General features: G+C 45.1%; 1 protein-coding gene across 11 annotated transcripts in view; it reads left to right on the forward strand.

Moving 5' to 3' along the window:
* The window catches only part of LOC109907909 (agrin), a 271,660-nt gene that overhangs the window by 190,504 nt on the left and 55,993 nt on the right, over nucleotides 1-25,163 (forward strand). For all 11 annotated transcript variants that reach the window (XM_031794088.1, XM_031794091.1, XM_031794082.1 and 8 more), the window contains 3 exons: nucleotides 4,495-4,716; nucleotides 18,407-18,604; nucleotides 18,816-19,016. In XM_031794088.1, the coding sequence (XP_031649948.1) occupies nucleotides 4,495-4,716; nucleotides 18,407-18,604; nucleotides 18,816-19,016 (621 nt within the window). The remainder of the gene's footprint in view (nucleotides 1-4,494; nucleotides 4,717-18,406; nucleotides 18,605-18,815; nucleotides 19,017-25,163) is intronic.

A 25,163-nucleotide genomic window follows, 5' to 3' on the forward strand; every position in this document is an offset into this window, starting at 1 on the left:
GCAGCACCCCAGCAGCCCACTTCATCTGACAGGGACTTCTAATCTCCCTGGTCTTAACGGGCATTTCCGCCACTTTTCAACCTCATTCATCATCTCCAGCACCAACCAGTGTCTACATACTGTATGTGAAAGCCTTTTTAAAAAGGTGTCTCTGTGACATCACAGGGTGGGTTGAAAAGTAAAAGACGATGATTTTCAAAACCTGCAACAGGTTTCTAGCCCAAAGGAGGGTATTGTCTTGCTCCCCATGTCACTGCGGATATCATAGTGTTTGAAAATCACTGTTTTTAAAATGTTGTAAAATGTAAAATGTTTATGTCACATGTTAAATCCACTTCAATCAGTGTAGATGAAGGGAAGGAGACAGGTCAAAGAAGGATTTTTAAGCATTGAGACAATTGAGACATGGATTGTGTACGTGTGCCATTCGGAAGGTGACACAATAGTTACTGTAAGTGCCTTTGAACGGAGTATGGTAGTAGGTGCCAGGCGCACTGGTTGAGTATCAAGAACTGCAACGCTGCTGGGTTCTTCACACTCAACAGTTTTCCGTGTGTATCAAGAAGGGTCCACCACCCAAAGGACATCCAGCCAACTTGACGCAACTGTGGGAAGCATTGTGGTCAACATCCCTGTGGAACACTTTCAACACTTTGTAGAGTCCATGCCCCGACGAATTCAGGCTGTTCTGAGGGCAAAAGGGTTTGTGACTCAATATTAGCAAGGTGAACCTAATGTTTTTTACACTAAGCGTACAGTATGTTGACACTGGTATTGTGCTAGAGATAATACAAAATAGGTTGAAAAGTGGTGGAGTTGCCCTTTAAGCTCAGAGCTCGCCACTATAAAATATCAGACTAATTAAAAACAAAAGGAAAGTAGGGGAGCGGCGGGAGGAAGGAAGGAAGGAAGGAGCCTGGCCTAGGATGGTGGGAGAAGGGCAGAAAGAGGTGGCAGCATTCAGACTCCCAAGTCGCCATGTCTGGGACAGAAACATTGTCCTTTCTTAGAGAAGCCTCTAGGGACTGGTATGAGATGTCTACTCCTAAACAGTTTCTTGACTGCAGCTAGAAGAAGAATTATTGAACAGAGGAGAGTTATTCATCTCCTCGCTCACACATCCCTAGCCAACACACCTTTTTCTGTCTCTCACGTCTTTGATGATGCTTGCGGCACTCTGGATCCCACACACACACACACACACACACACACACACACACACACACACACAAACAGTGAGTCACCATCGTCTCTTTCGTCTGATAAACAGAGGGGTCATTTGATGTGTGTGTGTATGAGTCTGACTGCTGCAGCCTGGGACCTAGTATCTGTCCCTCTACTGAGGCATATGTCTGTCTGTCTGTCTGTCTGTCTGTCTGTCTGTCTGTCTGTCTGTCTGTCTGTCTGTCTGTCTGTCTGTCTGTCTGTCTGTCTGTCTGTCTGTCTGTCTGTCTGTCTGTCTGTCTGTCTGTCTGTCTGTCTGTCTGTCTGTCTGTCTGTCTGTCTGTCTGTCTGTCTGTCTGTCTGTCTGTCTGTCTGTCTGTCTGTCTGTCTGTCTGTCTGTCTGTCTGTCTGTCTGTCTGTCTGTCTGTCTGTCTGTCTGTCCTTCTGTCTTTCTGTCTTTCTGTCGTGGCAGCTCCAGTCCTTGAACAGCACAGCCACTGCTACCATCTCTACCCAGGCCTCTGGGATGATAGGCTGCTGTTTCAAAGTCTCCCTCACTGCCTTTGAGGGAGAAAATACACTTTTAGTTCCCTGAGATTTCTTTTCAGACTGAGAGAATATGCAAGCCTTCTCAATTACCAAAGTCGGGTATAAGGGCTGCTGGAGGTTTCTCAAAGTCTCTCATCGTATGCTCATTCTCTCTCTCCATGCTAAGATTATTTCACAGAGAATGTGGGGAGTTTCGCCACCCCCCCTTCTCTTTTTTGATTGAATAAATCTGAGAGAAAAACATTGCCTCCAGAAGAAGTGGGAGAATGAGAATGTTTGGGATTATTTCTCATTCCTTATTTTTGGGGGTAGAAACAAAGAAAACAAGGGACTGAAGGTTATCGGAGGCTGCAGTTGCATTTTAGGGAGCTGGGCCTTCGGAAATGGGTTGTGAACCGTTCTCAAGGCCACGAGTGTGTGTGTGCTGATCGCCCTCTGTATCCAGCGCTACACACATAGACACACACACACACACACACACAGTGTAGAAAAAAGATCAGGCAGAATAGCGTTTTTTGAAGCCCGGCTGAATTAGGCACAGTTCCAGCACATACATATTTACATGCCAATTCGGAGCTCTTTCAAACTGCCGGCTTGCCCACAACACAGAAATCAATAGCAGTGTTCCACTACTTAATCCACAACGTTCCCATTAGAAAAAGTGAGATCCTTGTCTCCTTGCTCATCCTTATTCAGGATCCGTAAAGATTTGTTCAATTACAGTCGCCGACGGGCACTAGATGTAGCCTGGCGATTGCTCCTCCTCCACAGTAGTATCGGCTAGGGCCTTATCCCCTTGTTTTTTCTACTGCTCTCTTGATGTAAAGACGTGTAGAACACAGGTGAGGCTTTTTATAACGCTGAATCATCCTGTGGCGAGACACTATCGCAATGGCAACGGCACATAATAACCATTTAATAATACGCATAAAATAACCTTTTAAGTGTTCCTTGCTGATTGCTGACCCACTACACTACAGCCTAACTACTACCCACTAACACAGACGCCGTGGGGCGCCGGAAAGCATGCAGCGTCCATCTTGACACTCATGATTTTTTTTCCCACCACAGTCCTGTGATTTTAGACGCTATCTATCGAACATCAAGCCTCTTCCAGGGTTCTGAGATGACTTCACTCCTATCACTCCTATCTGTTCCCCTCCTCACCCACAGTGGGAAATTACCTTCTGCTATATGTTGATGATTTTACCCAGAGCTGAGATGAGGCTCAAGGGGGGATTTTAACAGTATTAAACGCACCCGTGCTTTCAGAAACTAAACGGCAGGAGCTTCTTAAACGGAGCGCCCGGCGTGATTCTAGTCTAATCCCATAATAATCAGGGTAATGACTGCACCCTTGGTTGCCATGGGGAGAGGAGGAGACACAGGAGGGGTTGTAGGAGGGGGGTAGCCTGGGTTCAGCATTGTAACCCTATTCCCACACCATCTACCACCCGTGACATACCCGAGTTCCGCTCCGATCTTTTCCCCATCGACAATCTCTCTCGCTGGGAAGCCAGGGATAAAATGCATCCTCACATTCACTTGCATTTGAATCTATCTCCCAAACGGCAGACACGCCGCGTTTAGCATCACGGCACTATACCCCCACGCTCCAGGCATGCCAATGAGCCTCCTTCACATGGCTTCGCCGCCCCCTGCATAATTCTCCTGCCCGCTTGGCTTGACGAGGATGTACTGTATGCCACAGTCTTCCGAGGCCTTGGGGATTCAACTGTCAATCTGTTCCACTCACCCACCCACCCCATCCCCAAATCAATCCACCCCCTTACAATACGGCTAACATACTCCTAACCTTGGCGACAATACTGATGAAGGATTGATCGGGGGGAATGAAGGAAAATAAATGCCACGATGATGAAACAATATAATTCCGTAGATCACATTGTCGTCTTTGCGCGTTTCTTTCTCGTTTCTGACCCACTTCTCTAACAAGGCCCCCAATTGAATGAAGTTACAGTGTAGTGGGGCGTTTGGAGAACAAAGCAGCATGCAGACACTTCTCTGATGTTCTCCCACTGCCCAGGAGCTGGGCTTTGTGTGTTATTAAGCCGACGCTGCTCTTTCTCTTTTCCTCTGTTTCTAGTCTTCCCTTCCTCTCTCTTCTCTATCCACATAGCGAGAGCTCTCTTCATCATCTTTTTCTCTCTCTCTCCCTCCCTCTCTCACTCTCTCTCTCTCTCTGAGGCTCTCGTGAGATGCAAATGGCTGCGTTTGATGAACGGCATGCTGCGAAACATCAATTAATCAGCACCTGTTTACTTCCCTATAAATAGAAAAATATGTTATCCTCTACCGTTCATCCCCAGTTTCCAATTGATTGACACAAGGTCAAGGTTTCTACTCATAGAACTTGGGGTGTGGGTCTCTGAAACATAAGGCACTGCTGATTGGGTCATACAGAGGAGCAGACTCCGCTGATTGGCTCATACAGAGGGGTCAGACACTTATGGCCAATGAGATTACCAACAACAACAAAAATAGATTACCAGAAGGGAGTTAATTGATACAGGAAGTACTATGGATAAGAGTCAGATACATGATTTAGACTTGACCATAGTGCACCCACGTTGACCAGGCAACCCCCTTTTTGAAATCCTTCTGATCCTGATCAACCTCTACTCTCTTTTAACCTATCCCGAGTTCCCCACCCTTCCCTGCCTCTATGCCCCCAACCCTCAATACCCAAACCCTCAATACTTCTCCTTCCCCACCTCTCCCTCATCCCCCTTCAACACTAACCCTTGTCTATTGTCTCAGATCTACACACTCCCAGCCCGTGCCTGGGGAAGGCCTGCGAGTTCGGGGCCGCGTGCGTGGTGAAGAACAACGAGCCCGTGTGCGAGTGCCATGGCGCCTGCCCCCAGATGCCCGACCTGGTGTGCGGCAGTGACGGCCACAGCTACGGCAGCCAGTGTGAGATGAAGGCCATGGGCTGCGCCCTGCAGAAGGAGATTCACATCCAGCACCGAGGACCCTGCGGTGAGTACCAGACTATACTGCATTATAAACTGGGTGGTTTGAGCCCTGATTGCTGATTGGCTGACAGCTGTGGTATATCAGACCATGTACCACGGGTATGACAAAACATTTATTTGTACTGTTCTATTTACGTTGGTCATCAGTTTATAATAGCAATAAGGCACCTCTAGGATTTGTGGTATATGGCCAACATACCACGGCTAAGGGCTGTATCCAGGCACTCCGCGTTGCTTTGTGCAAAATAACAGCCCTTAGCTGTGATATATTGGCCATATTATCACACCCCCTCGTGCCTGATTGCTTAAGTATACTATGTATGTATACTGTACTATATTATAATATAGTACCATCTAAGCCAGCAGTTTCCCTGACCATGTGACCTGTTCAGGAAAACAGCAATAACTCCAGGCCCTAGGTTAGGAAACCCTCCTAGTCTTTTTTTTTATACTACGATGGCCTACAGTCATTTAACTTACCAAGAACAAATGGTATATTTAGTGCATGTATGTGGCCCTTGTGTGAATCAAACCTTCCACCTGTTGGGGTTGCATGGGACAGTCTCCAAGGTGGCATAGCAGTTCAGACGTCTTTTGTCCTCGTCTTGTCGTGTCCTGTATATATATATATTTACAACTTTTTCACATACATTTTATTTTTATTTTCCATCAACTCATCTTCAAAACACTCTCCTGCAACCCGCCTCACCAATGTATATTTATAAAAAAGTATTATTTACCTCAGATCTGTAATCCTCCAAGAAGCTAGCCAGAAACTCCAAGAAGCTAGCCTGAAACTAGCCAGAAGCTAATCCAGAAGCTAGTTCAGAAGCTAGTTAGCTCCTTTACTGGCAAATCGTTTTGTGGTCATCAGCTATCCTTTAGCTCGAAAATCTATCGCCAGTTCTGTACGGCGCAGCGCGGCTCGGAACGGAACATACCGGACCAATTTTTCTCTCCATGTCCCTGGACATTCATACCCGGATCTCACAGCTAGCTAGCTGCTATCCGTGTGACCATCGGAGCTAGCAAGCTCCGTCAATCACTCCTGAGTTCCATCAATCACACCTGGGCTGCAGTCACCTATCCGGACCCGTTTTACTGCCTTCGCGGAGCCCCACCGGGCCTTCACAACTGGACTGCCGACGTTATCTACCCGAAGGAGTTATTCGGCCGGCTCCTCCGTCGCGACGTTACCTGAACGCCCATCTGCGGCCTGCTAACCGTTAGCTGTCTTACCGGCTGCTATCTGAATAGACAATCGGACAATTTTTTTATTATTATTTTTTTTAAATTATTTTTTAAATTATTATTATTATATTTTCTTCTTGGGCCTCTATAACTATATCTATTGTTTTTATTTTTGTTGTTGTTGTGTGATTTGGATTAATCCCCTCTACCACACGGAACCCCACTAATCTACTGACGGAACGTAAGGGGTGGCTAACAGACCTCCATCCTATGCTAGCTTGCTACCGATGCCCTGGCTAGCTGTCTAAATCACCAACCAACCTCTCCACTCACCGGACCCTTTTGATCACTCGACTAAGCATGCCTATCCTTAATGTCAATATGTCTTGTCCATTTCTGTTCTGGTTAGTGTTTATTGGCTTATTTCACTGTAGAGCCTCTAGTCCTGCTCACTATACCTTATCCAACCTATTAGTTCCACCACCCACACATGCAATGACATCTCCTGGTTTCAACGATGTTTCTAGAGACAATATCTCTCTCTTCATCACTCAATACCTAGGTTTACCTCCACTGTATTCACATCCTGCCATACATTTGTCTGTACATTATACCTTGATGCTATTTTATCGCCCCCAGAAACCTCCTTTTACTCTATGTTCCAGACGTTCTAGACGACCAATTCTCATAGCTTTTAGCCGTACCCTTATTCTACTCCTCCTATGTTCCTCTGGCGATGTAGAGGTGAATCCAGGCCCTGCAGTGCCTAGCTCCACTCCTATTCCCCAGGCGCTCTCTTTTGACGACTTCTGTAACCGTAATAGCCTTGGTTTCATGCATGTTAACATTAGAAGCCTCCTCCCTAAGTTTGTTCTATTCACTGCTTTAGCACACTCTGCCAACCCGGATGTTCTAGCTGTGTCTGAATCCTGGCTTAGGAAGACCACCAAAAATTCTGAAGTTTTAATTCCAAACTACAACATTTTCAGACAAGATAGAACTGCCAAAGGGGGCGGTGTTGCAATCTACTGCAAAGATAGCCTGCAGAGTTCTGTCCTACTATCCAGGTCTGTACCCAAACAATTTGAACTTCTACTTTTAAAAATCCACCTCTCTAAAAACAAGTCTCTCACCGTTGCCGCCTGCTATAGACCACCCTCTGCCCCCAGCTGTGCTCTGGACACCATATGTGAACTGATTGCCCCCCATCTATCTTCAGAGTTCGTGCTGCTAGGCGACCTAAACTGGAACATGCTTAACACCCCAGCCATCCTACAATCTAAACTTGATGCCCTCAATCTCACACAAATAATCAATGAACCTACCAGGTACCTCCCCAAAACCTTAAACACGGGCACCCTCATAGATATCATCCTAACCAACTTCCCCTCTAAATACACCTCTGCTGTCTTCAACCAAGATCTCAGCGATCACTGCCTCATTGCCTGCATCCGTAATGGGTCAGCGGTCAAACGACCTCCACTCATCACTGTAAAACGCTCCCTGAAACACTTCTGCGAGCAGGCCTTTCTAATCGACCTGGCCGGGGTATCCTGGAAGGATATTGATCTCATCCCGTCAGTAGAGGATGCCTGGATATTTTTTAAAAATGCCTTCCTAACCATCTTAAATAAACATGCCCCATTCAAGAAATTTAGAACCAGGAACAGATATAGCCCTTGGTTCTCCCCAGACCTGACTGCCCTTAACCAACACAAAAACATCCTATGGCGTTCTGCATTAGCATCGAACAGCCCCCGTGATATGCAGCTGTTCAGGGAAGCTAGAAATCATTATACACAGGCAGTTAGAAAAGCCAAGGCTAGCTTTTTCAAGCAGAAATTTGCTTCCTGCAACACTAACTCAAAAAAGTTCTGGGACACTGTAAAGTCCATGGAGAATAAGAACACCTCCTCCCAGCTGCCCACTGCACTGAAGATAGGAAACACTGTCACCACTGATAAATCCACCATAATTGAGAATTTCAATAAGCATTTTTCTACGGCTGGCCATGCTTTCCACCTGGCTACTCCTACCCCGGACAACAGCACTGCACCCCCAACAGCAACTCGCCCAAGCCTTCCCCATTTCTCCTTCTCCCAAATCCATTCAGCTGATGTTCTGAAAGAGCTGCAAAATCTGGACCCCTACAAATCAGCCGGGCTAGACAATCTGGACCCTTTCTTTCTAAAATTATCTGCCGAAATTGTTGCCACCCCTATTACTAGCCTGTTCAACCTCTCTTTCGTGTCGTCTGAGATTCCCAAAGATTGGAAAGCAGCTGCGGTCATCCCCCTCTTCAAAGGGGGGGACACTCTTGACCCAAACTGCTACAGACCTATATCTATCCTACCGTGCCTTTCTAAGGTCTTCGAAAGCCAAGTCAACAAACAGATTACCGACCATTTCGAATCTCACCATACCTTCTCTGCTATGCAATCTGGTTTCAGAGCTGGTCATGGGTGCACCTCAGCCACGCTCAAGGTCCTAAACGATATCTTAACCGCCATCGATAAGAAACATTACTGTGCAGCCGTATTCATTGATCTGGCCAAGGCTTTCGACTCTGTCAATCACCATATCCTCATCGGCAGACTCGACAGCCTTGGTTTCTCAAATGATTGCCTCGCCTGGTTCACCAACTACTTCTCTGATAGAGTTCAGTGTGTCAAGTCGGAGGGTCTGCTGTCCGGACCTCTGGCAGTCTCTATGGGGGTGCCACAGGGTTCAATTCTTGGACCGACTCTCTTCTCTGTATACATCAATGAGGTCGCTCTTGCTGCTGGTGAGTCCCTGATCCACCTCTACGCAGACGACACCATTCTGTATACTTCCGGCCCTTCTTTGGACACTGTGTTAACAACCCTCCAGGCAAGCTTCAATGCCATACAACTCTCCTTCCGTGGCCTCCAATTGCTCTTAAATACAAGTAAAACTAAATGCATGCTCTTCAACCGATCGCTACCTGCACCTACCCGCCTGTCCAACATCACTACTCTGGACGGCTCTGACTTAGAATACGTGGACAACTACAAATACTTAGGTGTCTGGTTAGACTGTAAACTCTCCTTCCAGACCCATATCAAACATCTCCAATCCAAAGTTAAATCTAGAATTGGCTTCCTATTTCGCAACAAAGCATCCTTCACTCATGCTGCCAAACATACCCTTGTAAAACTGACCATCCTACCAATCCTCGACTTTGGCGATGTCATTTACAAAATAGCCTCCAATACCCTACTCAACAAATTGGATGCAGTCTATCACAGTGCAATCCGTTTTATCACCAAAGCCCCATATACTACCCACCATTGCGACCTGTACGCTCTCGTTGGCTGGCCCTCGCTTCATACTCGTCGCCAAACCCACTGGCTCCATGTCATCTACAAGACCCTGCTAGGTAAAGTCCCCCCTTATCTCAGCTCGCTGGTCACCATAGCATCTCCCACCTGTAGCACACGCTCCAGCAGGTATATCTCTCTAGTCACCCCCAAGACCAATTCTTTCTTTGGCCGCCTCTCCTTCCAGTTCTCTGCTGCCAATGACTGGAACGAACTACAAAAATCTCTGAAACTGGAAACACTTATCTCCCTCACTAGCTTTAAGCACCAACTGTCAGAGCAGCTCACAGATTACTGCACCTGTACATAGCCCACCTAAAATTTAGCCCAAACAACTACCTCTTTCCCAACTGTATTTAATTTTTATTTATTTATTTATTTTGCTCCTTTGCACCCCATTATTTTTTTATTTCTACTTTGCACATTCTTCCATTGCAAAACTACCATTCCAGTATTTTACTTGCTATATTGTATTTACTTTGCCATCATGGCCTTTTTTTGCCTTTACCTCCCTTCTCACCTCATTTGCTCACATTGTATATAGACTTGTTTATACTGCATTATTGACTGTATGTTTGTTTTTACTCCATGTGTAACTCTGTGTCGTTTTATCTGTCGAACTGCTTTGCTTTATCTTGGCCAGGTCGCAATTGTAAATGAGAACTTGTTCTCAACTTGCCTACCTGGTTAAATAAAGGTAAAATAAAAAATAAATAAATAAATAAATGCACCATCTAACAAACCACCTGAACCAACTCAAGCACATACTGTAACTCTACTGTACTCTGAGTATGTCATTCCCCTCTCCTCCTTCACTCTTATCCTCATCCCCTCGAATCCTCCCCGTCCTCTCAGCACTCCTCTAGCCCGGCACAAGCCTGCAGTTTCCCTATTTTTGACCTTTCTAATTGAAGATGCACTTCCAATGAGAGGGTGAAAGGCTATGCTCCTCTTGTATAATTGGTTACTGAGTTTTTGTCTGCTCTCGAGGACTCAGATAAATAATATTTCGGCTTCCACAGGCACCCATTTCATTGCCTGTTTTCTTTTTCTTCCCGAAGTTAATCCACTTGAAGATGCCACTTAAATGAATATAAGTTTAGGGTTAGGCAGTAGGGTTAGTGTGGTTAAGGTTCAGGTTTATTTATTTATTTACTTTTATTTCAACAGGGAAGTCATATTGAGACTAAGTATAGTATAGATAGGCATAAATATAGACAATTTACACATGAAATACACCTTAAAATACAAACACGTTCTTCGTTATGAAAATCAAAGCATCCAATCGAGACGTCTTTTGGTGATGATTCCAAATGTAGGAAATGAAAGGCCGATTTACGTAACACTGTAAACACCAAAGGAGTCTCCATAGTTAACCAACCCTGTGAACGGGTTTGACAACTTGTCATTTTAAATCTTAACAGTGATGTTGGGTAAGTCTGAATCTTATAGAGCTTTGTAAACAAAAAGAGCGTACTGATATGATCTACATGATTTTAAAGAGGTCCAGCCAACCGTTTGGTAAAGAATGCAGCGAAGAGTAATAAAACTGTCTCCTGTGATAAAACGAAGGGCGCCATAATAAACAGCATCCAGGGGTTTAAGAGTAGTGGAAGCTGCACTTTGATAAAATAGTATCACCATAATCAAAAACAGGTAGGAAGGTTGACTGCACAATCTGCTTCCTGCTGACTCGAGAGAGAGGCACAATCTGTTTCTTTCAAAAAAGCCCACTTTAAATCGTAGCTTCTTAACAAATGCATTTGTATGCTTTTTAAACGTTAAATCATTGTCAATCCAAATACCAAGGTATTTGTATGCAGGGACTTGTTCAATTGTAGAACAATCAGATGAGTGAAGATGTCATCCATCTGGAACAATCTAATGATGACGTATTTAGTTTTTCTCGTATTAAGCACAAGTTGTTGAAATTTATTTGATTTATTTAACCTTTATTTAACAAGGCAATTCAGTTAAGAACAAATCCTTATTGACAATGACGGCCTACACCGGCCAAACCCAGTAAGGGCTTCCTGTAAATCTACAAAATCGGGCTGTAGCCTTGTCACAACCAGGGCAATTGCGTACAGAATAGTATGATCCACATATAGAATGAAATGTACATTTTTGAAACGATTGACCAATAGCATTTATATAAATAGTGAAAAGAATTCCCCTTACATTCAGAAAGATTGATTACATAATAATCAGATTTAACCTTTCTGATTAGTTTGATACATTGATTCCTCAGTTGCTTAAAAGATTGTCAATCTGGGCCTAAGCCTGTGTTCCTGGCCTTGATCCAGGCAACATTTCTCTTACAAATGACTTGAAAATTCAGTAGTGAATCAGGCATTCGATCTACCTTTAACTCTGAGTTTTGAAGGGGGCATGATTATTTGCAATATTGCTTAAGGCATTTACAAAAAACCTTAAAGCTAAATCTATCAGGTTTCAGGTAAGACCCAAGTGCAGACTGTGTTGAAGTAACAATGTTTGTTGTAACAACCGGGGCAGGTAAACGACAGGTCAAGGCAGGCAGAGGTCGATAATCCAGAGTAATGGGGCCAAGGTACAGGACGGCAGGCAGGCCCAGGGTCAGGTCAAGCAGATGTCGGTAATCTAGAGTAGGGGCAAAGGCACAGGACGGCAGGCGGGCTCAGAGTCAGGACAGGTAAGGGTCAAAACCAGGAGGACGAGAAAAAGAGAGACTGGGGAAAAGCAGGAGCTGAGACAAAACACTGGTTGACTTGAACAAACAACACGAACTGGCAACAGACAGACAGAAACCACAGGTATAAATACAGAGGGGATAATGGGGAAGATGGGCGACACCTGGAGGGTGGTGAAACAGATCAGGGCGTGACAAAATCAGGTTCAAGGTCACTAGATTTATGCACTCTCACATCTCTGACACAGACAACTGGGCAGTGGTCACTAAAATCCATTGGAAAACGCTGCTATCAACATATTTAAGCAATAAGGCCTGAGGGGTTGTGATATATGGCCAATATACCACGGCTAAGGGCTGTTCTTATGCATACCCCCCCCCCCCCCCCAAGGTGCCTTATTTCTATTAGAAACTGGTTACAAATGCATTTAGAACATTAAAAATACATGTTTTATCATACCCATGGTATACAGTCTGATATATCACAGCTTTCAGCCAATCAGCATTCAAACCACCCAGTTTATGATTACATTTTAGTCATTTAGCAGACGCTCTTATCCGGAGCGACTTAAAGGAGCAATTAGGGTTATGTGCCTTGTTAAGGGCATATTGACAGATTTTTCACCAAGTCAGCTCGGTGCCTCAAACCAGCGACCATTCGCGTACTGGCACAACATTCTTAACCGCTAAGCTACCTGCCACCCCATTTATCTGGAGTATTCGTCAAAATAAGATCAATCAAGGTTAAGTTTATGGTTTAAAATCAGATTTGAGGATTTTGTGGGTGTCCCAGGCAGTGGCCATTCTGCAGAGCTGCGTCCACAACAAGATTCATGACAAACAACGCTAACCTGCACCCGTTTTCCCATAGAAGAGTAATTGATGATGACGATGATTAACATTTTGGTTTTACCAACAAACCATTTGCTCCTGTGCCTTCCGTTCCGTGTCCTTTCCGTGCTCTAAGTCCTCAGCCACAGTTGACGCTTGGTAGTTTTAGTCAGAGTTTGAATTCGGTTTTCTGCTACTGTAAATGTAGGCTACACCATAGGCCTGTATCTGTATAACAAATAACATGTATGAACCATGTTTTCTGTAGACTAACTAAGCACAAAGCAGACATGAAGAAAGGAAAATAAATATTTAAATGATCTCTTCTCTCATAGGCTACTTTACACAGTTCCATATTGCCTGCTAGCCTTTTGGTCCTAAATGGGTAACAGTTTGTAGATGTAATATAGATATACTGATCTAATAATGTAGAGTGATAGAGATGCCTGAAGCCATTTAGCAGCTATTATCCAAGACGGCTAATACAGTAAACACTGTTAGCCAGCTTTACTGTTAGCTGTTGCTACCACCAGCAGACAGCGAGAGATTTGCCTTAGCACCTTTGCACTAGCTTTCGGCTAGCTCTACCCCGTTGCAGGGTTTCCCAACTGGCGGCCCACGGGTGATTCTATTTGGCCCCCCCAAGTTTTCTGAGAAATAAAATGTAATATACTGTGCCTTCAGAAAGTATTCATACCCCTTGACGTATTTCACCTTTTGTTGTGTTACATGGTGAATTCGAAATGGATTATATATTTTCCCAATCTACACACAATACCCCATAATGACAAAGGGAAATGTATTGAAAATTAAATACATAAATATCTAATTTAAATAAGTAATCACACCCCAAGTCAATACTTTGTAGAAGTACCTTTGGCAACGATTACAGCTGTGAGTCTTTCTGGGTAACTCTCTAAGAGCTTTACACACCTGGATTGTGCATCATTTGCCTATATATCATTTTTTATTCTTCAAGCTCTGCCAAACAGGATACATGTTTTGGAATATTTGTGTTCTGTACAGGCTTCCTTATTTTTGCTCTGTCAATTTGGTTAGTATTGTGGAGTAACTACAATGTTGTTGATCCATCCTCAGTTATCTCCTATCACAGCCATTAAACTCTGTAACTGTTGTTTTAACGTCACCATTGGCCTCATGGTGAAATCCCTGAGCAGTTTCCTTCCTCTCCGGCAACTGAGTTAGGAAGGACGCCTGTATCTTTGTAGTGACTGGGTGTATTGATACACCATCCAAAGTGTAATTAATAACTTCACCATGCTCAAAGGGATATTCAATGTCTGCTTTTTTATTTTTACCCATCTACCAATAGGTGCCCTTCTTTGCAAAGCATTGGAAAACCTTCCTGTACTTTGTGGTTGATCTGTGTTTGAAATTACCTGCTCGACTGAGGGACCTTACAGATAATTGTATGTGTGGGGTACAAATTTGTACTCCTGAACTTATTTAGGCTTTCCATAACAAAGGGGATGAATTCTTATTGACTCAAGATCTTTCAGCTTTTAATGTGTAATTCATTTGTAAACATAAAAAAGAAGAATTTATTTTAAATTCAGGCTGTAACACAACAAAAATGTGGAAGAAATCCAAGGGTTTGAACACTTTCTGAAGGCACTGTATATATTGTTATTATTGCACATAAAATACTTTAAAAACACCAGCAAATCATCTCCAAGTGATTTAAGTTTTGGAAAAATCTGTTCCAAAGTATTCCCACGCACAACAGAGAGATATATCAAATCAAAATCAAATCAAATTGTATTTGTCACATGCGCCGAATACAACAGGTTGAGACCTTTACAATGAAATGCTTCACTTACAACCCCTTAACCAACAATGCAGCTTTAAGAAAAATCAGTGTTAAGAAAGTATTTACTAAAATAAACTGAAGTTAAAAAAAAAGAAAAGTTAAATATATGTGACCTTATTCAAATGTAAGCAAGGTTTTAAATGATTATATTTTAAACATCTGTTTGGGTTTCAAACATATCTGTATATCGGTTTCTTGCCGTCTACAAATGATTTGTAATTCTGTTCCGGCCCCCCGACCATCAAGAACGAATCGTCCCGCAGCGGAATCTAGTTGATGATGCCTGCCCTATTGGAATCTAGTTGATGATGCCTGCCCTATTGGAATCTAGTTGATGATGCCTGCCCTATTGGAATCTAGTTGATGATGCCTGCCCTATTGGAATCTAGTTGATGATGCCTGCCCTATTAGAATCTAGTTGATGATGCCTGCCCTATTGGAATCTAGTTGATGATGCCTGCCCTATTGGAATCTAGTTGATGATGCCTGCCCTATTGGAATCTAGTTGATGATGCCTGCCCTATTGGAATCTAGTTGATGATGCCTGCCCTATTGGAATCTAGTTGATGATGCCTGCCCTATTGGAATCTAGTTGATGATGCCTGCCCTATTGGAATCTAGTTGATAATGCCTGCCCAATTGGAATCTAGTTGATGATGCCTGCCCTATTGGAATCTAGTTGATGATGCCTGCCCTATTGGAATCTAGTTGATGATGCCTGCCCTATTGGAATCTAGTTGATGATGCCTGCCCTATTGGAATCTAGTTGATGATGCCTGCCCAATTGGAATCTAGTTGATGATGCCTGCCCTATTGGAATCTAGTTGATGATGCCTGCCCTATTGGAATCTAGTTGATGATGCCTGCCCTATTGGAATCTAGTTGATGATGCCTGCCCTATTGGAATCTAGTTGATGATGCCTGCCCTATTGGAATCTAGTTGATGATGCCTGCCCTATTGGAATCTAGTTGATGATGCCTGCCCTATTGGAATCTAGTTGATGATGCCTGCCCTATTGGAATCTAGTTGATGATGCCTGCCCTATTGGAATCTAGTTGATGATGCCTGCCCTATTGTTTCAACTGAAGTTTGACTTTTAATCCACTGCAGTGTTGTTGGCTTGGGGGCTGATGTGACTCCACTAGTATTTCCTCTTTCCATTCCCAAGTTGAAACCTCTGCGCATAAAGATGTATTCCAATGGGAAATGGAGCAAAAGGAATGTTTGAGCCGGGCGAGCAAACTCAATTTGGAGACGGCGTGCGTGCGTGCGTGCGCCGTTAGGTAGACAGTTCTCACCGTGGCGCCGCAGGGGCGTAATGAATAGTCTTTATTTAAAAAGGCGAGCTGGTTGCAGGCAGAGCGAGGTAGCGGGCCCTGCTGTGTGTGTGTGTGTGCGTGTGCGTGTGTGTGTGTGTGTCTGATACAGCACTATGGATGACAGCAAGTCTCCACAGAGGCAGAAGTCAGCGGAACAGGGCAATAAAAGCGACAGACAGGCAGGGCTAGGCAAGGCCCGGCGGAGGAATGATGATGGTGATGTGGGTTGGTTTATTCTGGGCTGTTTGCACTGCTTTACACAGGCCTCTTCAAACTCCACTGAGTCACCTCAACTCCCTCCACCTTCACTATTATCTCTGTTAATTATCCTGGTACAATTCATATCACTGGCATACACTGTGTGGTGTATGTGTCGATAGAGGCTGGGAAGTTTGTGTGTTTCCTTTTGTCCCTCGTGCGTTTGCATGCAGAGACAACCGGTGTGTGCGTGTGTGAGTGGGGCCACCGTTTCGCAAGGCCTATGTGCACTGTCATAATTTGATTTTCTTCCCCTCGGGGGGATCGAAAAATGGCGCTAGGGGAAATGGTTATCTTTATGGCTCAGGTGCGGTCCGATAGTGAGATGAGTGACATTTTTTATTATTCTGATGTATTTTCTCCTCTCAATGTTTGAGTGTTGGGTGACCTTGTGTGTCTGGCAGGCTGGAAGAAGCAGAGACACGCATGGATAATAGACCACAGAACGATATCAATCGCTCCGTAAGGAATTTCATATATATTTACCTCAGAATAGATGAGACAAGAGACGAGAAGTCATTTAGAACAGAAATAAACATTACGAGTTTTGCACAGTTGCTGCAAAAAGGTAGCGAGAGAGAGCAGAGGAGCGGAAGATAGGGGAGAGAGGGGTAAATAAGAAAGGGAGGAGAGACGGCGAGGAGGGACGGAGGGGTAGTTATGGAGCAGGCACGGTGGGGTCGGCTGGGGAGTGTTTTTATAGTCTGGGACATTCTCAGAGATGTTTCACTAAATAACTGTCTCTCTTTCTCATCATGTTAAAGAACAACTCCTCCTTCTCTTCCAGTCTCTGACTAATACTACCCCCCCGAGAGTGTGTGTAGCGTTCTGAGGCCGGAACTGCTCTTTAGCTTTTATTTTCCCCACCGTCTCTCGGTATCCATCACTCGGAATGGCCCTCTCCTCAAGGCCAATTTCTTCCACCTCCCCCTTCAGCGTCAACTCCCCTCCCCGGGCAGACAAGTCCCCCCACCTTGTTACCGCCGTTAGCGCCTTAGTGCTAGCTGTCCTGGCCCTGTGTTTACAGCCAGTAAGGCAGCCCAGTTGGGTCCGATAGCTAGATGTGTCCCGATTAGCCGCCGACAACGACTGGCGGCACTGGCTGGAACAGGGGGAGCGAGACAGAGCCAGAGGAGGGAAATAAAGAAGGCCTTTATCGGGACACGGGCACTGATAAAGGACGACACTCACTGTGATTTATATCCCCCGGGTTCGAAACACCGTCATTGTCACGGTGATGCATTCCCCATCCCCGCCACCTGCCACCTCGGCTACATATATTTTTCTGTTTATACCGCCTGCTTTTAATCAGGCCCCCAGGCTGGGCTGTCCACAGCGAGTGCCTGTGCGGTGCAGGCTGACTTCCTGACTTTATTAAGGTGTAATAAGGTGTAATACACAAGTTAATAACACAGGGGAGGGGAGGGGGAGTTTTTCCGCCTGAGTAGCCCGCTCTCTACGTTAGCCATTAGCAATAAATCAGCAGCTGTTATTACCTAGCCACTAATTGAATGTGATAGCGGCCGTGCGCTGCTAATGCAATCCTCCAGGTGTAATTGGCAATTGAGGAGCGCTGCCCACCCCTCGCATCTCTGCTCTGGCTCTGTGATTCACTCGGGCTGCCACGAATCATTGATATCCACAGCATGTCGGTACTAGGCTATGCAAGGCAGAGGGAAAAAACACTGAATGGAAAACGTGCAAATGATCAGAGTCAACTGAATATAGAGGATTCTTCACAGTATTCTCAGTCCAGATCATCCTACTGAAACTTGCAGCTGTGTGAAGTCTGCACACCATCTGGGTTTGGGGCCCTCTCAAAATGACCGGCCTTTCAAAGGGGGTTAGGTAAACACATGACATCATGGTGGCGTCACGGCTGTGGATTTTGCCACAGCACCCACACAGGCTTCGGATGAGCCAGTTATATCTGCCCTCTCTTGCTATTTCTCTATTTCTCTAGTTCTCTTTCTCTCTCCTTCTCTCTCTCTCTCTCTCTCTCTCTCTCACTCACTCACTCACTCACTCACTCACTCACTCACTCACTCACTCACTCACTCACTCACTCACTCACTCACTCACTCACTCACTCACTCACTCACTCACTCAACTCACTGACACAAACACACACTCTTTCTCTCCCTGTTACTCATCCCGGGCTTATTTACTCTCTCCAATCCTAACACTTTAAATTTGAAAAATAAATTTGATTTGATTTGATTTGAACACTCTCCTACCTGTCTCCCTCCAGACGAGGCGTGTGCCAACTGTTCATTTGGGGCGATCTGCGATGGGCAGTCTGGCCGCTGTGTGTGCCCGCAGGAGTGTGTGGAGTCCCACCAACCGGTGTGCGGCAGCGACGGCTCCACCTACGACAGCGAGTGTGAGCTCCACGTGCGTGCCTGTACCGAGCAGCTTGACCTGCGCGTGCTCGCCCAGGGAGAATGCAGTGAGTAATGCCAGCACCAAGTGTGTGTGCCTACCAACAGTGTGGTTGTACAAATAGTAGGTCTTAAAGTAATGTCTCACTATTGTATTTTAGCAAGCATATTCCTTTTACAAGATTCCAATCAATAGTTGCTGACACACCCTGTGTGTGTGTGTGTGTGTGTGTGCGTGCTTGCGCGATCGTCCGTTTGTTTGTGTGTGTGAATTTGCAGAGACGTGCGGTAGCGCCGTGTGTGCCTGGGGGGCCCGCTGCGTCCAGAACAAGTGCGAGTGCCCGCAATGCCAGGGCCAGGCCTTCTCGCCCGTGTGCGGCAGCGACGGCTTCACCTACGACAACACCTGCGAGCTGGGCGTGGCCTCCTGCGTCCTCAAAAAGAAGATTGAGGCGGCCAAGCCTGGCAGCTGCGACGAAGGTAGGAATTAGATACCACTGATAGGGCAGAGGAACTCTCAACCACGAGGCACACAGTGCATTTTTAATCATGATTTGCTTCACAAGTGGCAGCCTAGTTTACACAAGTCCTTTGTGGAGCTGCTCTCCTCTCCTACTGGCACGGTACCAGTCTCTACCCTGACAATCAGCTCTCTCTCTCTGAGTATCTTTGTCACCGTACGGTTGTCATGCAGATGATGTCAGCAATAGTCCCTTGTGGCCAGACGAAGTCACCGTCACCGAGACTGTCGTCATCGTCTGAGGACGGATGAACAACAGAGCAGGTTTCACCTGCCAGCAGGAGAGATAGAGGGCGAGATGATGAGAGCGATGGAGAGGGGTGGGGAGTGGAGGAGAGATGGAGAGGGGGAAAATGGAGAGGGGGAAGAGAGAGAGATGGAGGGAGGGGTAGCGAAAGAGAGAGGGTGGGGTAAAGGGGTGAGAGTATTCATGAATGATCATTTTCCTCTACCATCCCAGTGTCTGTTCTTTCCCTTTCTCACTGTGTCGTTGTCTACTCTACTGTATACGGCCAGTTCTATCTGCCAGCTCTGTCTGCCAGCTCTGTCTGCCAGCTCTTAACGCCCGGCTGGTTTTGTTCAATTGAACTCATTGACTGAGTCGAATAACCTTTTGTATGTGGACCATAAATGCACATATAAAACACACTGCAGATTTAATACACATACACACACACACACACTGTGCCCCGTATCATCATTATATGCACACACTCCACACATACTATATACACATACGCTCGGACACCACACGCACATTCAAACACACACACACACACACACTGTGCCCTATATAATCATTATACGCACACACTGCACATGTAGTAAACAGTATATACACACACATACACTCACACGCTTTCACTATGTATATCGCTGTCTGGCAGTGGGCAAAGATGCTCTCCTCTATAGCGCCCCAAGGGCATTTATCTATTTGTGAAGCCTGGTGACTCACACTCTCTCTCTCTCTCTCTCTCTCTCTCTCTCTCTCTCTCTCTCTTTCTTCTCGCTCTCTCTCTTTCTTCTCGCTCTCTCTCTTTCTTCTCGCTCCTCTTTCTCCTCTCTCTCTCCTCTCTTTCTCTACTCTTTCTCTTCTCTCTCTCTCCTCACTCTCTCCTCTCTTTCTCTCTTTCCCCTCTCGCTCCTCTCTCTCATCTTTCTCTCTCTTCTATCTCTCCTCTCTTTCCTCTCTCTCCTCTTTCTTCTCTCCTCTCTCTAGCTCCTCTTTCTCTTCCCCTCCATGTTTCTCTCACTTGTTCTCTCTATTGCAATGTCTCTCCAACTTCCATCTCTCTCACTTTCTCTCCCTCTCTGGTAGCATACAACCCCCTGTTTTTCTCCCTCGCTTGCTCATTTGAGTTCCCAGAAAGCCATCAGCCAGTAACAAAAGAAACATGTTTTATTTTATTTTCTCTGTCTCTCCCCCTCCCATCCCTATTGTCTCACCATGTTGCCCTCTCTCCATCAAACTAGCATTGTCTCTTGACATAAAGATCACATTGCTTTCAGAGATGGGATCGGGTCCGATCGATAAACCTCCCCCAGGGGACACGGGTCCAGTTTTCTTTTTGTTCCACGCCTTGTCACCATTCCTCTTCCCCTCTAGTAGATAACGGACGCACAACCCCCCCACTGCTAAAAGCTAGGACATTCTTAATGGAGTAGCTGTAGTAGCTTAATATTTTGAACAGGAACAGGGTTAGAATTTTCCTCCAATGTTTTGGGAAAATCTTGATTGAAAAACTACTTTCTTCGGTATACAAACTCCAATTTATACGTCTTTAAAACCCTGTGCATCAAATTGACCCAACCCTATTATATCATTGGACTAGTCAATGTATTGACCTATCACAACCTATTGAACCGACTGCAGCCTTTCCCCTCGGCACTTGCCTACAGTACAACCCCTACCCACCACTCTCTCGTCTACAGTGCTGGTAGACTCCAACTCCGGCCAATTGAACAATTTATTTGTTTATTTAGACCTGACTTAAAAACCATATTTATTTGTCACAGGGTGAAATGTAAGCGTCCCCCCCCCCCCTTTTATTTAGGGTAATGAAAAATGACAGTGTTCTGTACTGGGGGTATCTATCACCTGTTTAATTTCACACTCGGGTAGGCCCAGGCTCAGCTCCTTTGTCGACACTGACAAAGTGGCGAGGGAGCGTAGTGCATCACCTTGGGGCCCAGGCCGGTTTTAATTGAATACACATTTACTAAACAGGATTATGGGTGAAAATATCACACGGCAGAGTCAATGCACTATCCACTACCCAATACATATCGAGAGAGAACGACAGAGAGGAGATGGGTGGGTGGAGAAGAGCTCATCAAAAGCTGATCAGTGGCTTTTTGTCCTATCTATCCATCTATCCCTACCTATCCTGCTAAGAAGCCTTCTCCTCTCCCTTTCTCTCTTTTCTGAGCTCCCTACTGCTCAATCTTTCTTTATGTAAGGAGGGTTTATTTGGACTAACGCGTTGTCACATCCTTCAACAGCAGACTGACTGTCTGAGGGGCTGGCAAATGAAGCGAAAACAAACAGGGAAAGTGTCGAGCAACAAGCCACCTGCGTGTTTGGGCCTACCAAAGCCACGCTGTTTTCGATACCTTCCTAATAAACTCCAGAAACTGCTAAACACACACACGCACACACAAACACACCGGTGACGTGCGGTGAGGTCAGTGGCTGGGAAGGCATGGGATATTATCAAAGCCGGATTTACTCACAAATAAACTTTGATGAAGCCCAAGTTCACCAAACAACAGATCGCTCCAACAACCAGAGTGACATAGGCTATTAACGAAAATTGACAATAAACTTCACCAAATGGAAATACCAATTAGCACACAGCCATGCAATATCCATAGACAAACAGTCTGGCAGTAGAATGGCCTTACTGAAGAGCTCAGTGACTTTCAACGCCATTGGACTCTCTGGAGTGATGAATCCCACTTCACCATCTGGCAGTCCGACGGACCAATCTGGGATTGACCGATGCCAGAAGAACGCTACCTACCTGAATGCATAGTGCCAACTTTAAGGTTTGGTGGAGGAGGACTAATGGTCTGGGGCTGTTTTTCATGGTTCAGGCTACGCCCTTAGTTCCAGTGAAGGGAAATATTAACGCTACAGCATACAATGACATTCTAGACAATTCTGTGCTTTCAACTTTGTGGCAACAGTTTGGGGAAGGCCCTTTCCTGTTTCAGCATGGCAATGCCCCCGTGCAGCAAGCGAGGTCCATACAGAAATGGTTTGTTTAGATCAGTGTAGAAGAACTTGACTGGCCTGCACAGAGCCCTGACCTCAATCCCATCGAACACCTTTGGAATTAATTGGAACTCTGACTGCAAGCCAGGCCTAATCCCCCAAGATCAGTACCCGAGCTCACTAATGCTCTTGTGGCTGAATGGATGTAAGCCCCTGCAGCAATGTTACAACATCTAGTGGAAAGCCTTCCCAGAAGAGTGGAGGCTGTTGTAGCAGCAAAGGGGGGGGACCAACTCCATATTAATGCCCATGATTTTGGAACGAGATGTTCGACAAGCAGGTGTCCACATACTTCTTTTGTGTATTAAAACAAATATAGTGTCTCATCCCCAAAAGTTCTAGCTTGATCAATCAAATGCATCAAAGGGATGTTGTCTATTCTCATGTTCATTCAACAGTAGCCTAACCTGCAAATTGAATGTGAAATGCATTTACTGTACTAGTAAATTAATTTCATTTAGCTGACCGTCAGGGTAAACCTATCGGTGACAGCATTGGACCCATGTCCATCATTGTATTCTGCAGGCACACAGCAGGCCCACGGACAGGTGGGAGACGCATCCACAAAGCCTCCTTTGGTTCTATTTTCAAACTGACACAAAACGTCACACACACAAACAGTAGCTGGTAGCACAGTTCTCCCACGCAGCACACAGGTAGGCAGCTACTGTACATCCAGCCGGTCAGGGAGCAGAATCCTTCAGCAGGAGTGTGCCCCCATGCAGCCACACACGTAGAATTGTCGTAGTTAGTCGCATCCATTTTGTAGAAGACAAGATTAGGGCCTGCATTGAGTGGCAGGAGAAGCCCCATTCCCATTACGTCCACAAAGCAAAAGTACATTTCCAAGACGTGTAAAAGTCTGGGTAAAAAGTATCAATTGGTAATGACGTTTCAGACAAGTGGACAGTCCAGTAGTCACTGTTAGCCTGCCCAACAGATAGCAGTGAGGGAGATGGTGGTTGCCTTTCATTAATAACATCATGTCTTGTAGAGTTCCTGTATGCTGGCTCTGTCTGGTCTTAACTTTCCTTGTAGTTGACGTTCCACTCTTCGAACCCTCCAAACGGCGTGTAACATGATTCCAACTTGGGAAATGATTTGATATGCAGTATAGTGTCCATTTGTCAGGTTGTTTTTGCGATCTAGCTAGCTTCGTTCAGTTCAAGGGATGCGAGCACCAAATTATGTTGACATGCCCAAATGTGCAGAGTTTACCACAGGTTTACCCACACCACATGTTAAGGCAATACGGATGTGCAAAATATGAAATCGTCTCAATGCAACGAATGAAGCTACTTCAAGCTAGGCAAAGCAGCGACGTCTATGCTGACCCTCTTCATTAATGGCCTTGCGGGTCAACAATTTGAATAGATGGAAAGGAAGACATGAATACCATGGCACCTTTCCTGAGATTTTGGTTCTGTTTTAGCACATTTGGAATTTGTTTGCATAATAACCACCAGAATCATTGAGAAAAAACTTTAGAATACAAAAAATGTGCACAGATAGCCACTGCCTACCCTGACTGCACTTCACTGACACACACACAGACATGGGATTTGTGACAGATGACCAATGGTAATGTTGACATTCACACAGGTCATGCTATTGGTATGGTGTTTTTTTACTGACAGGAGTGTTTCCTGGCCCTGATAAATACAAATACAAATATTGATAGTACTGAGGTGACTCTGGGCCACATTCTTCAGAACCGATACACACCCCTTTCTCTAGTTTCCCTCCAATTATCCACCCTCGTCCTCTCTGCTTCCTCCCTCCATCGGGTCATCACCTCATGCTATAAAAGAAGCACACAATTTCTCGCTCTTCTCTTTAAAAAAGGAAATATGAAAATCGACAGTTTTTTTTCTTCCTCTCTCCAGAGTCTCCGCCCTTCTGTATTTGCTCAACTTAACGGAGATTCCTTGGTTAAATGGACTCTGGTTATGACATGATTGAGTAAAAGTAGCAGACAGACACGGGCGCTGAGAGAATAGCTGATGCAGACATCTTCCCTGCTAATTGAAAGGTTCATAGGCAGTGCGGGTGGCTGCCACATCAAAAACCAACAGCTAATTAGTGCCCCCTCCCTCCCTTCACTTTTATTTACTCAATGTCTTAGTTCTTCTTTTTTTCCTTTTATATTTATTTATTCTTTGAGTCAGGGGTGCATGAGCGGAATATTAATTGGGTGGCGAATGCTCTCTTGGCTCACTCCCACGTTTCCCTTCTCCTGCTGAGTTTGCATAAATGGACTCAGGTGGCCAGGCAAGCCAGGGCCTTGTTTATTTAACATCTGCTCTGGGGTCAGTTGACTTGTGCCTTTGCATTGGAACCCATCATCATGGCATGTCGCTGTCTGGGATCAGATACCGTGTTCGCTCATCATATGGCACTGACAGACATTTTGCATTGCGCTGTCACAGCTTTAGAACACTCACAAAATGGCCTCTCATATAGTCGTATCAAATCCAAATACAATTCCTTTCTATCGTTTCCATTTACCGCAGTCACATTGATTGCGAATACGAACAATTGGATTCGGGTTTAATTGTTGTGTACAGCAGTGATTCCCAAACTGAGGGGTCGGCAGAGAGCTATTTAGAGAGCAATTTAAAACTTGTCAGAAATGTCCAGATCAACTAGCCAAGGTCAGCGTTTTTAGCTATGTTTTTTAGCCCATATATTTTGTTGTAATGTTTTAGTCACTCAACTATCACATGAATACACATTAGACATGGAAAAATGTATAGAATTGAAAGAGAATTAGCTTTAAACCTGTAAAATGATCTTCTCTGCCAACAAGATGGGTGTGAGCAGTTTGTGT

This window comes from Oncorhynchus kisutch, linkage group LG17 (genome assembly GCF_002021735.2).
Source record: "Oncorhynchus kisutch isolate 150728-3 linkage group LG17, Okis_V2, whole genome shotgun sequence".
NCBI lineage: Eukaryota > Metazoa > Chordata > Actinopteri > Salmoniformes > Salmonidae > Oncorhynchus > Oncorhynchus kisutch.